The following is a 16,759-nucleotide window of genomic DNA, read 5'->3' on the forward strand; positions in this document are numbered from 1 at the left end:
AATGTGTCCTTGATTTATTTTTGAAGGGGTTTTGTAAAAAGCCCACACACTGAACCGGCTGGGTTGATACGGAGATAAAAGAAAATGTTTTGGGAGGCCTTTTTGCTGATCTGTAAACAAATGGGTCTTCATGGCAAAGCTTTTCTGATTTAGAAGAAACCTGTCCAGTCAGGGGAGTGTGGCCAGCTATCTAGCTGTGCAGTTCAGTTCAGCAGTGGTGTGTGTGACAAAAGACTGCTGAAGTCAGTCAACTGAGACTGGAATTTATCTCTCGACTTCTGCACGTCACCTTCGATCATTAAGCCTCTATGTCATTTTTACTCTGTGTTTAAGGCGTTTGTTTATTAGGACTGTTGTGCATTTTCAGAACACCATAATTAAGTCTAGTTGGATAGTCTAGTTTTTATGGGTAATTCTGTATTCGGTTCTTCATGGTTCAACCTGCAATGTTTTGAACTAATTTTTGTCCGTTGTGAAACCTATGAGTCAACCTAACTCAGTTACTCCGGTGAATTTTCACTGTACACTTACCGAAACAAATAGGAAAGGTATGGCCTGTGCTTTCTGCTTTAGAATGTTTTGAGTGGTCTGGCCCAGTCCAGAACAGACGAACCACTAAAATTATTACAAGCTTGTCCCAAAGTGAATTGAAATCGTCCACTTTGTTGAAAGGCAAAAAGGAGTGAGGTCATCTCATTAAGCATGGACTTGTCAGCAAGATTCATCTTGTAATTTAATTGGCCCCCTGGAGATTATCAATCCGAATGAATGAGGTTGCACTTAAATGTGTCGCAGAACAAACCTCCACAGCGACCAGAACTCCTGCAGTTCCTGAACGACGATGCACGCACCAGTCATTGCCCCCTCCTTCCTTGTTTCCTACTCAATTCTCTCTGCTATTGGCGCCCCTGGTAAGTCACAGATTCACATGAAAAGTATTTTTTTTAATTCTCTCTTTCATGAAATGCATTCCTTTCCCATTCAGGATATAGCTGAACTTTTCCAACAGGCAACATTAATAGATATCAAATGATGTTCAGTGCGTATGGCGGGATACTATCTGTGCTGTGTCATATCATCGTTCAGTACTGACAATTTCATACGTGTGAATGAAAAATACGTTCCTGAACTTTCCATGATGTGTATTCATAGAAAAATGGCTTATTGTCTGCTGAACTACGAACTGGAATGAATGAACATGCATGAACTTTGGGAGATGATTTGTAGCTCGGGTGCTCATTGTTGTGGTTCTGTTCGCTGTGCTGGGAATTTGTGTTGCAGACGTTTCGTCCCCTGTCTAGGTGATATCGTCAGTGCTTGGGAGCCTCCTGTGAAGCGCTTCTGTGATGTTTCCTCCTTAATGCATGAACATTAAAGTGTAATGTTGATGCATTTTCAGTTCCACTTCAAAACAGTAAAAGCTTTTCAGCGTTGTAGTCCAGTCTTTAATTTTTGACCATAATGTGGTACAATGCCTTTCTGCATGGGCTTTATTGCAATCTCTGTCTATGATTTACTTTTCATGGTGAATGGAGTCATTTTTAATGTGATCGTCGGAATTAACTGAAGTTTAGTGTAAAAGGCGTCAGTGGAGATGCAAGATTTATATACTGTCATTAATTTGCTTCTCTGTTGCAAGGATTCAAATGATCTCGATGCGTTTTTGGAATAATTAGCCAAAACAACATTCCTCTCAATTATTAGAAAGTTCACATCATCTCGAGCCACAACACCGCCCATAGCAAACACAACAACACCTTTAGTAAATTAATGCAATGTCGTTAGATATGAGATATTGGTAAAAAGGGTCGATCAAAGGAACTCTGAAATAAGGGAGTAGAAGCGAATATCTGCGTTAATAATTCCAGGGTTTAGAGCTTTATTATTTAAACCTATAACTGACACAGTTAGAAATACCATTTTGAGGCATAGACAGGAGACACAAACAAAGTTAATTTGTGATTACAAAGAGTTGTGTGTGATTGCGGGAATGGAAGAAGTAAGACTCTGGTGCTTCTAAAGATTCAAATGATGAGAATTGTAATGGGTGGGACACCACCAGTGAAAATCCAACGTGAGGAAACATTTATGGATTGAAGTGTGTCCGGGGTTTGGTATGAATACGTTCATCGTGTCCACATTATTCCATTTATCCTGAATTGGACAGTAGCTATTGGAGTTTACTCATTAACGAGCGAACAATATCCATTCCTGGGACTATTCACATTGAGAGATACATAATGCTGTAGTGAACGTCCAATGCTTGTCAATGGTTTTTGGATAGGCAGAGACTGAAAGTGGAAACCCGGTGTTTTAAAGCTGTTACATGACAGATTGAAAAAGGCAGCAGACAGTGTTTTGAATAAGTTCAGTGATATCTTTCTCTTTTGATCTCTCACAGCCAATTTGTTGGCAATCATAATTCTATCTCGAGGACGGTGCAATCTCTCCCCATGCATCACCTTCTACCTGGTGGCTATCGCAGTGACTGATTTTTTTTTCATCATCACCGCAGTCATCCTCAATCGAATCAGCCGCATCTATTTTCGGGAAAGTGTCTTGTCGACCACTCCTGTGTGCACTCTCAGCGTCGTACTGGTCTATGCCACGCGGGATTGTTCGATCTGGCTAACAGTCGCCTTTACCATCGACCGTTTCGTGGCCATCTGCTGCCAGAAGTTGAAGACCAGATACTGTACGGAGAAAACTGCGTCTCTGGTCATTGGAATTGTCTGTGCGCTGTGCTGCGTCAAGAACATTCCATGCTACTTTATCTACGAACCATTATACATCTTAGATGGGGTATCGTGGTTTTGTAACATCAAATCCAACTACTACGTCTGGCCAGCTTGGCAGGCTTATGATTGGCTCTTTCAGATTTATACCCCTTCTCTCCCCTTTTTCGTTATTCTGATGCTGAACGTCCTGACCATAAGACAGATCATGGTGGCCAACAGAGCCCGGAGGAGGCTCCGGGTTACAGAGAAACAACAAGACCCGGAGATGGCCCACCGGAAGAGATCCATCATCCTACTGTTCGCCATCTCTCTCAGCTTCCTCCTCCTGTGGGCCCCTCTTGTCGGACATTTCATCTACGTGCGACTTAAAACACAGAGCTACTTCGGTGGGTTAGATTTCAGTGACCCACAGTATATCTTCCAAGAGACGACCAACACACTTCAGTTATTCAGTTCCTGCAACAATGTCTTCATTTATGCAATATCTCAGAATTTGTTTCGAAAGGAGTTAATGAGCTTGTTTATGTACCCCTTCGCTACCGTCACCAATTTCTTTAAACGCAGAGTGGAATAAATCTCTCATGCTCTTTCTTTTCCACGAGATGAGTTCAGAGTATACTGGTCGCGTTAGCAGCTGGTACTGAAATTTATGGAAAGTTAGTGCCAGTACCAAAGGGATAGAAAGCCTATTGGCAGCTCTGATAATTGACTGCAGTCGATCCTTAAAACAATGGGCAACAATTGCATCTTGTATTTCACGAAAAGAAGCGCAATTTCTATCTGTGTTCACCCTCCCACATCCCCTTACTGCAGCTACTCTCCATTCTTCTCGTGCAGATGACATTTTTAAAATTTATTCCTCACTCTCCCTCCTTCGGCTCTCTGATCCCCCTGCGTTACTGTCGGTGAAAATTTTGTGAAAGCACGAGAAGAAATGTTGGCTCTCAGTCACTTCACACGGATTGAGCCGATCACTATCATCATTCAAGCAAAGCACCAACCTTTTTGACATATATTGGCTTCAATCCTTGATAAGCAATTCCTCAGTTTTACAGTTGACTTCTGTTAAAGGTTCTCACCTTTTTACGTTTTTTCAGTTCCTCACTTGTTGCCGTTTATCTTGTTACACATTTAATTTGTGCCTCAAAAGTGGCTACGCCAGCCATCCCAATAATTACACCTCCCACGAAAACCCACGTGGCACCACAAAGTGTCCTTTCAAAATAAAGAACTTCAGGTTCTTTTTTTCTCACATCAATTTTACGTAATTTACAAAATACATGTCAGCCTTCCTGGCATAATTTATATCATGTCCACCTTCATAGTGGCTATAACGCGTTATGATGACTGGAATATCTTTTCAAAGGACCAGGTGTGTTCCATAAATGCGAATTGTAATTTTGCAATGGTGGAATATAAATAAACAAATAAGATACTTTATTAGGCACCACTTTCCTCCACTATCCCTGATCAGCCCTCTCCTCTGTCTGGTCATTCTTTTATTCCTCAGGTAAGTGCAGAACGCTTTTAGGGTTTCCCACTTCTTCCTGCTCAAGCTACTTTGTGCACCATCCAAGCTCTCTTCAGTCCATTCTTAAAATCTGTCCAGCTACCCTGCCAAGTTGTGCAAATCCTTGTTTCCTCAACCCTTAGTTAGCTTCCTTCTTCCTTTCGTCAAGAACCGCCTCTTCGCTTGAAATCCAAGTTTCCTTCACCTTATCAAGCATTGCTTGTCTCAGCAGGACAAAGTTGTCCAACACTGACAACAACTGCTCTTAAAAATCCTCAACATTTCTGTTGTGCATTTCCCATCGAACAATTCTTCCCCATTGAAACTAAACAACACATATGTTTTTGCAGTAAAATTTCCCCTCCCCTAATTAAATACATTCCCAGACTACTTTCTCATAATTACAACAGAAATTTGACTAGAGTAAAGAGAAAGATTCATCAGATTTCTCTGACCAGTTTATTTTGATCAAGACAAGAAAGTTGTTAATTTTACTATTGCTGGGTCTCTATCGTTAACTCTGCGATATCTCTGTGCACGGGGCCCCACAAACATGGTCATTTGAACACAGCGTGGCAGGATACAGCATCCCTGCAGTTTGGAAGCAGGCTATTGGTATAATCAACTCTATTCTGAATCCTGGAAGCACGATGTCTCAGTGGTTAGTACTGCTGCCTCACAGCGCCAGGGACGCAGGTTTAATTGTCTCTTCAAGCGACTACCTGTGTGGAGTTTGCACATTCTCCCCCTAACTGCGTGGGTTTCCTCTGGGTGCTTCGGTTTACTCCCACAATGCAAAGATGTGCACGTCAGGTGAATTGGTCATGCTAAATTGTCTGAAGTGTTTGGTGCATTAGTCGGAGATGAATACAGTGTGGGAGAATGTGTCTGGGTGAGTTTCTTTTCGGAGAGTCGGTGTAGGCTTGTTGGGCTGAAGGGCCTGTTTCCATGTTGCAGCGAATCTAATCTAAACGGAAAAAAAACACTCTGAAGATCATCCCATCCAGTCCCAGTCTCCTACTGCAGCTTCGCAATCCTGCAATTCCCATGGCCTTCCCACATAGCTTACGTATCTCTAAACCGTACGTGCAAATTAGCATTTCCCATTCCCTTGATCTGCCCATTTTGGACTGTGGGAGGCAACCAGAGCACACAGAGGAAACCCACGCAGGCACAGGGAGAATATCCAAATTCCACACAAACATTCGCCCGAGACTGGATTGAACAGGGGCTCATGTTGTTGTTGTGCTGCAGTGCGAACAATTCAAATACCCTGAAAAAAATTGAAAGCGCACTTGAATGACATGGCAGTGGAGTCTACAATCTCCTGACACCTCTGAGTACATGCTCCCAACTTTTCTCACTGAATCATACCTGAGACCTGAATCGTGATGTGTTCATATAATCAATACCCAGTATTAACGTCATCATCCTGAAGTAATCACTTTCAGTGACATTGAACTGATCATTCCATAAAAGGTCCGTTTTTATGTCTGTATTCCTCTTCGTCAGTGAGCAACATTTTTGATGGATAATCTTTGATACCAGCGTCAGAGCAACATTATATATTACCAATCAGGGCCCGATGTCAAACATTGACTCTGTGAAACGATGGAAGATCAGTAATCTGAGAAATTTCCTGGACCTCAGAGCGTGGTCGTTCTTCAGTTCCTGGCGGTATTCAAGGCGAATTTTGATACGTTCATTGGGTGTCCCAATTGACATTGCCAGCGGTGAATCGTAACCGCAAATGACTCCTCATCTATGGTTTCAGAGAAAATATTTCATCTTCGGCTTCCTCTTTTAAACACACTGTCAGCCCTGCACGAAACGAATTCAGGTTCAGCTCAATCTGTTCAAGCACTCCATCAGTTCTATATTTAAATATTTCAGCTTCACCACCACTTTTTAAAACTCACTATCGGCGGTGAAAGCTAACATCAGATGTTACTATTTATACATTCTTAATTTCTGCAAAACTCTGAACATGCACGTTCCTCACACCGTCAAAAATTCTGACTTACAGGTGACAATTACATCTAGACCTTTCGTTGTCCTCGCCCTCCATTTGCAATGCGCTCCATTACATTGTTGCAAAAGGTAACACGAAAAACAAAGATGTTGGCATCTACACTTCTGCAGGTGTGAGTTTTACAGACTGGGTCTTACAGGAGCTGGTTGCAGCGACATATATTTATGGAATTTCGGTTATACCTCACTTCAGATATTCTATCCCTCCTGGAATGTACTCAGGGCCGTGGAGAATCTGCCATATTCTTGATTTACATCCCATCACGTGGAGAGGATTTCAAAGCAGAAGATGTTTGCAACCAGTTCCCTGCGTTAATATCTATTTCAACACGTGAGGGGATTTTCAACAGAGGTGAGCTGCGACTCTCTGACAGCGCAGTGTATTACTGCGGGCTAAGAGACACAGGGACCAGAACAAAAGGTAGTAAACCTCTTCTGTAATGATGAATGTTCAAGTGTCTTGGAGCAGGATGAAAGCAAGCCTATAAACAATAAACTTGCCGGCAATTTGTGCTGTTTTAAAACTGCAGTGTAATAACATAGAAAATAGTTGCCAGGGGAGGCTATTTTGACTTTCAGGTCTGCAACACCAATCAATATGATCATGGCTGATCACGCAATTTCGATAACCCAGGCACGCTTTCTCTCCATGTCCCTTGATCTCTTTAGCTGAAAGAGCCATGCACAGCGCCATCTTGAATATATCTAATGAAGGGCCCCCGAACAGCATTTTGTGGCAGAGAAGTCCACAAGTTTGCTCCAGTCTGATTGAAGAAATTCTCCTTTTCCCATTCTTGGATGTCTTACGAATGTAACTCTTGTTCTGTATTTCACCAACAACGTAGCAAGTATATCGTCTTCCACAAGAACTAACCTGTTCACCACCACTTTGTTCTCCAAATGGGACGTCTGTGAAGGGTTTTGAAATGGAGTGCATCTTCTGATGTTACATCAACACCAGTCCTTATCTGTTCCACCATTTCACTGATGACTGCACCAGCGCCACTTCCTGCTCCCATGAGGAGTTTGAGCAGTTCATCAACTTCACCAACACATTCCACCCGAAGTTATGTACACCTGGATCATCTCAGAAATCTCTGTCCCTTTCCTGGACCTCTCAATCTCCATCACAGATGGCCGATAAAACAAGGACATCTTCTAGACACGCAATGATTCTCACAGCCAATTGGATCACACCTCCTCCCACCCTGCCGCTTATACAAACGCTATCTCTTTTTTCCAATTTTCCCACTTGCACCGCATCTGCTCCCAGGAGGACAAGTTCAACCACAGAAAACACCAGATGGCCTCCTCCTCCAAAGACCGCAATTGCTTCCTAGCAATTCTTCGATAATGCCCTCCAGCGCGACTCATCCACTTCCCGCAACTCCAACCTTGAAACCCACGCTTCCGACCGCAAATAAGACGGAATCCCCCCCCCCCGGTCCTCATTGCCACCCAAACAACTTCCGTATGCATAGCATCATGCTCCACCATTTCCGCTATTTATAATCGGACCCCCCAACCAGAGATAGATTTCTCTCCCCACCCGACCTGCTTTCTAGAAGGACAATTTCCTCGATGACTCTCTTGTCCATTCCACGCGCCCCACCAAACCACCTTCCCAACACTCCACCTGGCATCTTCCCCTGTCACACAGGGATTACAAATCATGCGCCCACATCTCCCCATCAACTCTGTCCAAGTCAGCATAAGAGTCTTCCACATCCATCAGAACTTTACTTGCACTTCTACACACGTCACGTCATGTTTCTGTTGCTCCTGATGTGGTCTCCTCTACCTTGGGGAGACAGGACACCTACTTTTAGAGGGCTTCAGAGAACATCTCCGCAACACCTGCACCAACCAACCGCAATGCCTCATGCTGGAACACTTAAACTCCCCCTCCCATTTCATCAAGGCCGTGCAGATCCTGGTCTTCCTCTATCATCACACCTTAACCACCCGACGCCTGTAGGAATAATGCCTCATCTTCTGCCTTGAGACTGTCCAACCACAATGCATCAACATGGATTTCCCCAGTTTGCTAATTCCCCTTTCCTTCGCAATATCCCAGTTCAACTCTGCACGACTCGAATGACATTTCCTAGATGTCTGACTTCCTTCCCACCTGTAGGCTCCACCTTCCTCTCCGGCATATCACTATGACCCTCACTCCATCTATGTTTCGCGCTCTCGTCTCACACTGCTCAACCCGCATGCCACTCCCATTTATCTTTCCACACCGTAAGCTCACAAGACTCGTTCCAGATGTGGGGCTCTTGCCTGAAACATCGATTCTCCTCCTTCGATGCTGCCTGATATGCTGTGCTTTTCCAGCAGCACAGTCTAAACTCTGATCTCCAGCATCTGCAGTCCTCACTGTCTCAAAGTCAAAACGTATGGGGGTCATAAATTTTATTTTTAAATGATGTTGAAATTATTGCCATAATGCAGCAAATTAGTTGTGTCGCCAAATCAAAGTTTGCTCTTGAAACATATCCAATGAACTTCTTGCGTCGCCACCAAGTCTGTTGGTTGTGTCAGTCGATCCTTCTCCATATAATCTCCTTTCTGTCCTAATTTTCATGTTATTTCAGTTGCATTTCTCTACATTTGCAGATTGTTTCTTTGCATCGACACTCTCCCTGTTCGTGTTTATCTGAGAACTGCTTCAGTTTTATTTTCTGTCTGCTTTCCTGATTCTGCTCCTGTCCTTTACTTCAGTCTCATTATCTCATTTCGGGTTCTCTCTCTTGTTCCCTTTGTCCAGCTGAATTCCACATCGATGTCTATCATGCTTTTTCTCTCAATGGCTATCCATTTTGCTGTTGCACAATCTCCTTTAATCACATAATTCCGTTTTACATCTGGTGGCCGTGGCTGACGAGGTAAGTAAGAAACACTTAAACTTAATAGAGTAAAAGTATAACATAGCAAAGGTAAGTGGGAAAACGGAGGACTGGGGAGCATTGAAAGAACAACAGAGGATTACTAAGAAGGAAATACGCAGAGAAAAAATGAGGTACGAAGGTAAACTGGCCAATAATATAAAGGAGGACAGTAAAAGTTTTTTCAAGTATGTGAAAGGTAAAAAAGAAGGGTTAAGACTAAAACTGGGCCCTTGAAGACAGAAACAAGGGAATATATTATGGGAAATAAAGAAATGGCAGAAGAATTGAATTGGTATTTCAGATCTGTGTTCAGTGGGGAAGTCACAACCAATCTCACTGAGGTAACAGTGGCTGAAGGACCTGAACTGAGGGGAATTTATATTTACCAGGAATTGGTGTTGGAGAGACTGTTCGTTCTGAAGGTTGATCAGTCCGCGGGGCCTAATGGTCTACATCCCAGGGTACTGAAGTAGATGACTCGAGAAATCATGGAAGCGTTGCTGAATATTTTCCAGAGTTCGATAGACTCCGGATAAGTTCCTGCGGATTAGAGGGTGGCTAATGTTATTCCATTTTTTAAAAAGGTGGGAGAGAGAAAGCAGGAAATTATAGACCTGTTAGTCTGACCTCAGTGGGAGGAAAGATGCTGGAGTCTATTATAAAGGATGAAATTGCGACACATCTGGATAGTAGCAACAGGATAGGTCAGAGTCAGCATGGATGCATGAAGGGGAAATCATGCTTGACTAATCTTCTGGAATTTTTTGATGATGTAACTCTGAAGATGGACGGGGGAGATCCAGTCGATGTAGTGCACCTGGACCTTCAGAAAGCTTTTTATAAAGTCCCACATCAGAGGTTAGTGAGCCCAATTAGGGTGCATGGTATTGGGGGCAAAGTGCTAACTTGGATTGAAAGTTGGTTGGCTGATTGGAAACAAAGAGTAGTGATAAAGGGCTCCATTTCGGAATTGCAGGCAGTGGCCAGTTGGTACCACAGGCATCAGTACTGGGATCGCAGCTTTTGACAATATATGTTAATGATATAGAAGATGATATTAGTAATAACATTAGCAAATTTGCTGATGATACTAAGCTGGGTGGCAGGGTGAAACGTGATGAGGATATTAGGAGATTACAGGGTGACCTGGGCAACTTAGGTGAGTGGTCAGATACATGGCAGATGCAGTTTAATGTGGATAAATGTATGCTTATTCACTTTGGTGGCAAGAACAGGAAGACAGATTACGACCGAAATGGAATCAATTCAGGTAAAGGGGCAGTGCAGAGAGATCTGGGTGTTCTTATACACCAGTCAATGAAGGTAAGCATGCAGGTCCAGCAGGTAGTGAAGGCATGCTGGCCTTCATAACAAGAGGGATTGAGTACAAAAGCAAAGAGGTTCTGCTGCAGCTGTACAGGGCCATGGTGAGACAACAGCTGGACTACTGTGTGCAGTTCTGGCCTCCAAATTTGAGGAAAGACATTCTGGCTCTTGAGGGAGTGCAGCGTAGGTCCACAAGGTCAATTCCTGGAATGGTGGGACTACCGTACACTGAAGGACTAGAGCAACTGCGTTTGTACACCCTTGCGTTTAGAAGACTGAGAGAGGATCTGATTGAGACATATAAGATTATTAAAGGATTGGGCACTCTGGAGGCAGGAAACATGTTTCTGCTGACGGGTGAGTTCCGAACCAGAGGACACAGCTTAACAATATGGGGTAGACCATTTAGGGCAGAGATAAGGAGAAACCTCTTCACCCAGAGAGTGGTGGCTGCGTGGACTGCTCTGCCCCAGAGGGCAGTGGAGGCCCAGTCTCTGGATTCATTTCAGAAAGAGTTGGATAGAGCTCTGAAGGATAGTGGAATCAAGGGTTACGGAGATAAGGCAGGAGCAGGGTACCGATTAAGAATGATCAGCTATGATCATATTCAATGGTTGTGCAGACTCGAAGGGCAGAATGGCCTACTCCTGAACCGACTGTCTATTCTCTATTCCCTTAATTTCACCTATTCCCTTCTACTCTTTCGATCGTTGCCCTTTTCTGTCAGTTTCTCTCTCATTCTATCTTCCTCTATATTTCTGTTTCTCCCTCTTACTGTCTATATGTCGGACTCAGTCTTCCTCTGTCCACGTGTTCTCCCATTCTGTCTCTTTGAATGCTACATTATGTCTTTACTCCATTCACGATTTTCCCTCTGTTTCCATGTCAGCTTTCTCTTCTATCTTTTTTTCACTTTCGTTCTCCTCGTCTCCGTCTTTTGTTCTCTATCTTAATATCAATTCATTTATCTGCCCCCTCGCCACGACGTTCACTGCCTCCATACTTCTGTTTCTGATTTTTGTCCTCTCTCTGCCTATTGTGCTCTCTTGGTTTTCTCTATCTCGCGATGTTTTGTTCTGGATTCTGCTCCAAGGTTTCTTCGATTCTTTCGTTGTCCTCTGGCAGCCATAGCTATCATTCTAATATTCCCAGCAAACATTTCCCCGTCCCGTTGTCCCGTCATTTTCTGTTGGGTTCTGCCAAGCAAGAGATATATGCCAAAGAAGCAAGAGATAGAAAAATAGATGGATACACGGATACATGGACATATGGAGGGATAGATAAATTGATAGACAGATAGACATACAGACAACTCGGTAGATAGATAGATAGATAGATAGATAGATAGATAGATAGATAGATAGATAGATAGATAGATAGATAGATGGATAGTTAGATGGATAGATAGATAGATGGATAGATAGATAGATAGATAGATAGGTAGATAGATAGATAGATAGACAGACAGACAGACAGATAGATAGATAGATAGATAGATAGATAGAGAGATAGATAGATATATAGACAGACAGATAGATAGGTAGACAGACAGACAGACAGATAGATAGATAGATAGATAGATAGATAGATAGATAGATAGATAGATAGATAGATAGATAGATAGATAGATAGATAGATAGATAGATAGATAGATAGATAGATAGATAGATAGATAGATAGATAGATAGATAGATTTATAGATAGATAGATAGATAGATAGATAGATAGATAGATAGATAGATAGATAGATGGATAGATAGATAGATGGATAGATGGATAGATAATTAGTAGATAGATAGGTAGATAGATAGATAAATTTACTTATTTCTAACGTATTCCCAGATATTTCAATTAATTCTTATTGCAGTCTTCATTATGTTGATTTTGTTCTCTTCGGATCATGTTTTCCAGCAATTTATTGTCATACAGAAACAGTGCCAGTATCCATTCATCATGGACATGTCGGACAATCTATTTCTCTGCCAGAAAAATGGCACTGTTACATGTCACATCTTTGTGTTCTGGTACAGGCAGTGATTTCATTAATCTCTCGAGTTCTTCATCTCCACATTCCGGGTTGAAATAATTCAAGGAATATTTACAATACGTTTGAACAGTGATAAAGACCCCACAGCACTCTATGCACTTACGATCATTATTTATGCAGTTCTGCTGTCACACGGCAGTGTATTACAGAGCCGTGACTCACGGTGCAATAAACAAGCAGGCTTTGAACCTGTTTAAGATCTTACTTGGGAGGAGATGGAGGAGACGACAGGTCCACGGATTGCTGAATTTTAACCAAGTCGAGAAAGGTATTTCATTATGTAGCTATAATGCGTTAAACATGTGCAATTTAGATATTTGTGTTGCCTTGCAATAGCGAGTTTATTTTATCAGGGTGAAGTGCAGAGGGACTTTTTTTCTGGGATCACAATGTGTGGTGCTGGCAGTCGCGAACGAAACTGTTCTAAGATACATTCATTCAGAGAAAGTGAGGACTGCAGATGCTGAAGATGAGAGTCAAAAAGTGAGGCACTGAAAAAGCACATTCGATGAGGCAGGATCCCAGGAGCCGGAGACTCGATGCTTCCAGAAAATGGTCTTCATCACAAATGAAATGCTGATGTTTGAGTAGTGAACTGGCCTGCTCCTTGAATGCTGCCTGACCAACTGTGTTTTTCCACCACAGAAACTTTTGACTATGATTTTCAGCATCTGCACACGTCATTTTTCGTAGGGATTTTATAGTGTAACAATTTCTTTCTCAATATATTCTAACATAGTTATCATCGGAGAGCACAATTGAAAATACATTCTATTCGTAATCGGTACATACTCAAAATAATAGATGTAAAATGTGATTTATTTTGTATCTTTCACTTGAATGACTTTTTTTGAAAGGCAAATGTAGATGGATATTTCTGTGGTGCCTAACTTAGCTTGCTGCTGTTTGATATGTTCGGGCTTTGTCGTTGGTCAATTTTGATGGAACAGACATTTATGAGGAATACAAATAGAAGAAGCAACTGATCAATTTCGAGTGAATCATGGAATTCCTGAACCTTGATTGTGGCCCGGATGATTTGAATTCGGGCTTGTGTCAATTTGCTTCACTAAATCATCATTTAATGATGCTCCAGGCTAATTTTTTCGCATTAATCTGACCTGTTTATCGTAAAATAGTATTATTCTGTGATCGACGTGGGCAATTCAGCGAACTCAGAGAGGTTACCTCTGAAATAAGATAAACTTGTAAAATAGAAGCAAAAAAGGCATAAGTGACGTCAATAAAAGTATTTTCGTAACAACAATGAGACTATTTCGCGGAAATAATAACCCATTAAATACATTCACCAAAAATTAAGAAAAAATAGAATCAATGGCAAAAAGACAATTTTTTTCTGCATCGCGGTGCTATGACCACAATTTACAGGACTGTCAGTTCACTCGTGTCCCAGCTGACAATAATCTGCAATACTTCCCTTTTTACGATGATTTCCTTTGGAGCAGGAACTCTGCATAAAGTGTTCGTTTTGGCAAAGGAGAGGACAAAGAATAACTGCTTTTGAATTAGTGTGTTCATGGTCCTAATAGACAGATTGGTGCGAAACTTATCAGCAACAGTTACATTCACATTCGTTCTCCAAGTTTCAGAAACACATTTTGGTTATTTTACACTCGGACGTAATTGTCCATAGCTGGAAAGCATTTTTTTAATGCTTGGACTAACACAACCGTTTAGGGAAACATTGAATTGTCAACAGAATTTGAAACAGATGGGAGAGTGAAATGTGCAAAGGTAGACCGGCCTGGTTGTAGGAGATTTGGTTCCCTGTGACGTTGGTGTGTCTGCAGTGGGAGGGATCAGACAGCTTTCATAACTCCACAAAGAATGTACAAACTTTTATTTCAAAGCTAAGGTAAAGCTAATACAGGGATCAGGAATCTGAAGCTTGAATTGACTGACAGTTTGCATTTGGGAATCATACAGAGTTGTGATCTGTCAATTTCTGTAGTATATTTGGTCGCCGTGTTTTACTATTCAGAGAAAGGTTGGTGGCACGAGGCTATGATAGGAAGGCTGTTTTTCCATCATCAGAGTTCATTGGTGCTCCGTATTGATTTCCGAAAAATGTTCCCCGACAAGAACTATTATTTGTGGAATATCATCAAAGTTGTTTCGAATCTAAATGAATATTCATTGCAAATCTGTGGATCATTGAGATCATTGCATGTCTCACATCTGAGCTTTCAAAAATCTATGAAGTGATTCAATTTAAACAAACCTCTTATTGATTTACTCTTACTTAGCTCTACATTGGAAACGAGGAAAAGCAGGAAAGCAGTAAGATTTCAGACCCACACTCTTTAATCCCCGGCTGTCAAGAGGAAGAGGCGACTGCAGCTTCAAACAACGGCTTACGCCCATCCCTGGGGAACAAAGCTCTTCATTCCAAGCCAAAACTCCTAATAAACATAACAAATGCTCAGAAAACGTAGGGATATTATGTTCCACTCACTAAACCTCCAGGAAGCATTGGCGCAATCTTTGTGTGAGAGGCCAAAATAGAAGTCACAGTAAATCTCTCAAGAAAATTCTGAGTCAAATTTATTTAATTTTATGAAAAACGTTTGCCATTGTGAATCGGAAAATGAGCTAATTGGATTTTAGTCAGTTAGTGACACAATTCAAAGTGTTTGTTATCCATATTGTGTGGGTGCATTAGGGAATCTGGTTTCTGAATGAGGGAAGAGTGCAGGTCAATGAAAATCCAGCAAGAAATATTGAGGAAAATGGAGGGCATTTCTTTCAGAAGGAAGTGCAGGTCATAATGGAACTTTGCAAGCATATAACCGATGATTCAGTGGGAAGCCTCAGAGCCTTGGAGATTCCACATGGAAAATCAATCTTGAGCACATATTCCGCAGTTTTCCTGAGGACCTACACTGCAGAATAGAGGTTTTTGGGGCCTTCGAGTCTGCGCCGACGCTCCAAAGAGCCTCCAAACCTTCAGCCAAAATTTTATCTTTCCCTGTGACACAGACCAATAGACGGGATGCACTGTCACTCAAATATTTACAGTTTTGCTTGGGCTCTTTCATACCACAATCACCTAAATGTGACCTTGTGGTCAAGGGCTTTTGGCTGAGGTTTGCAGTGAATGTTTCAACTTTCTCTTCTGGACTGGTAGGCTGGATTCTCCTAACATTAAAGATCGGTATGTTTATGGAGCCTCCACCTTCAGTGAATAGTTAGAATTGCGCACCACAGTTTTCGACCAGATGCAACAGGACTGCAAAGTTGAGATCTGACCATTTGGTTGCGTGGTCACTTAACACTGACTGTCACTTGCTGGTTTTAAGACCGAGAACACATGAGTCCTGTTTCGTAACTTCACCAGGTTCACAACGCTTTTCAGGTGTTACTGCTGATCCTTGAATGTTCCCAGTACTCTTCATTTAATTAAGGATGAACCCTTGTCATGATGATATGATGGAGCGGGGAAAATGCGGTGTCGTAACGTGACAGATTGTGTCGGATAGTGTTGCCACGTTGCCCGTGTTGCTACATAGATGCCATTTCTTGCATCGGTTCATCTGTTCGAAATCTATCCTGTTCGTCACTGTGACAATGCTACGCAACGTAATGGCGGGAATTCTCGATTTAAAGCTGGGATTTCGTTGCCATAAGATTATGGCCAGTGCTGCAATGGACAAATGTCCAGCCAGATTTCTGAGTTTACAAACACGTATGATTTTATCCCTCCAGTTAGTTTTCCCACGACACACAGCTCAGATTAAACTGGCTCGATTAGTGGAGGGGTTTCCAAACCACATCTTGTGGAATGTTGGGGTTCCCCAGGCAAAGTGTGCTTTTGGCATTTACAGCTCATTCAATAACTAATGTCCAAATCAGAGGAGCACTAATTCAACACGTAACAGGGTGAGTCAGAAACTTTTCTTGCCGTGAGTTGTTCTGACACCATGGGATATCTGGCGAACATAGGCCACGCATTTTTGAAGCTCCTTCCTGTATTTCAACTTGACAAGGAAAACTGGAACGCTTGCACATTTCCCACTGTTAGCATGTGAGCGTGGCCACCTCACGTTTCATTTCTTGCAAGGTACTAGTGACGCCTAACAGATTATTTTTGTATCTGTGACAAGTCTACGGTAACAGTAATTTATGAGAATTTAAACCTCTGAAAATAGCATTCACAAGTATAACAACCAAAAGAACAAAATTGCTAATAATA

At 42.1% G+C, this 16,759-nt stretch overlaps 1 protein-coding gene across 1 annotated transcript; it reads left to right on the top strand.

Annotated features, from left to right (window-relative positions):
• The first annotated feature begins 841 nt into the window (after window positions 1-841).
• On the top strand, window positions 842-3,312 carry LOC132808237 (probable G-protein coupled receptor 139). Its single transcript, XM_060822061.1, has 2 exons — window positions 842-911; window positions 2,402-3,312. The coding sequence occupies exons 1-2, from the start codon at window positions 842-844 to the stop codon at window positions 3,310-3,312; spliced, it is 981 nt and encodes a 326-aa protein (XP_060678044.1).
• The last annotated feature ends 13,447 nt before the right edge of the window (window positions 3,313-16,759 follow it).

Source organism: Hemiscyllium ocellatum, assembly GCF_020745735.1.
Source record: "Hemiscyllium ocellatum isolate sHemOce1 chromosome 27 unlocalized genomic scaffold, sHemOce1.pat.X.cur. SUPER_27_unloc_4, whole genome shotgun sequence".
Taxonomy (NCBI): domain Eukaryota; kingdom Metazoa; phylum Chordata; class Chondrichthyes; order Orectolobiformes; family Hemiscylliidae; genus Hemiscyllium; species Hemiscyllium ocellatum.

Coding starts and splice junctions, on each gene's coding strand:
- LOC132808237 (XM_060822061.1), top strand. CDS start 842: ATGCACGCACCAGTCATTGCCCCCTCCTTCCTTGTTTCCTACTCAATT. Junction 912..2,401: donor CTCTGCTATTGGCGCCCCTG/GTAAGTCACAGA, acceptor GATCTCTCACAG/CCAATTTGTTGGCAATCATA.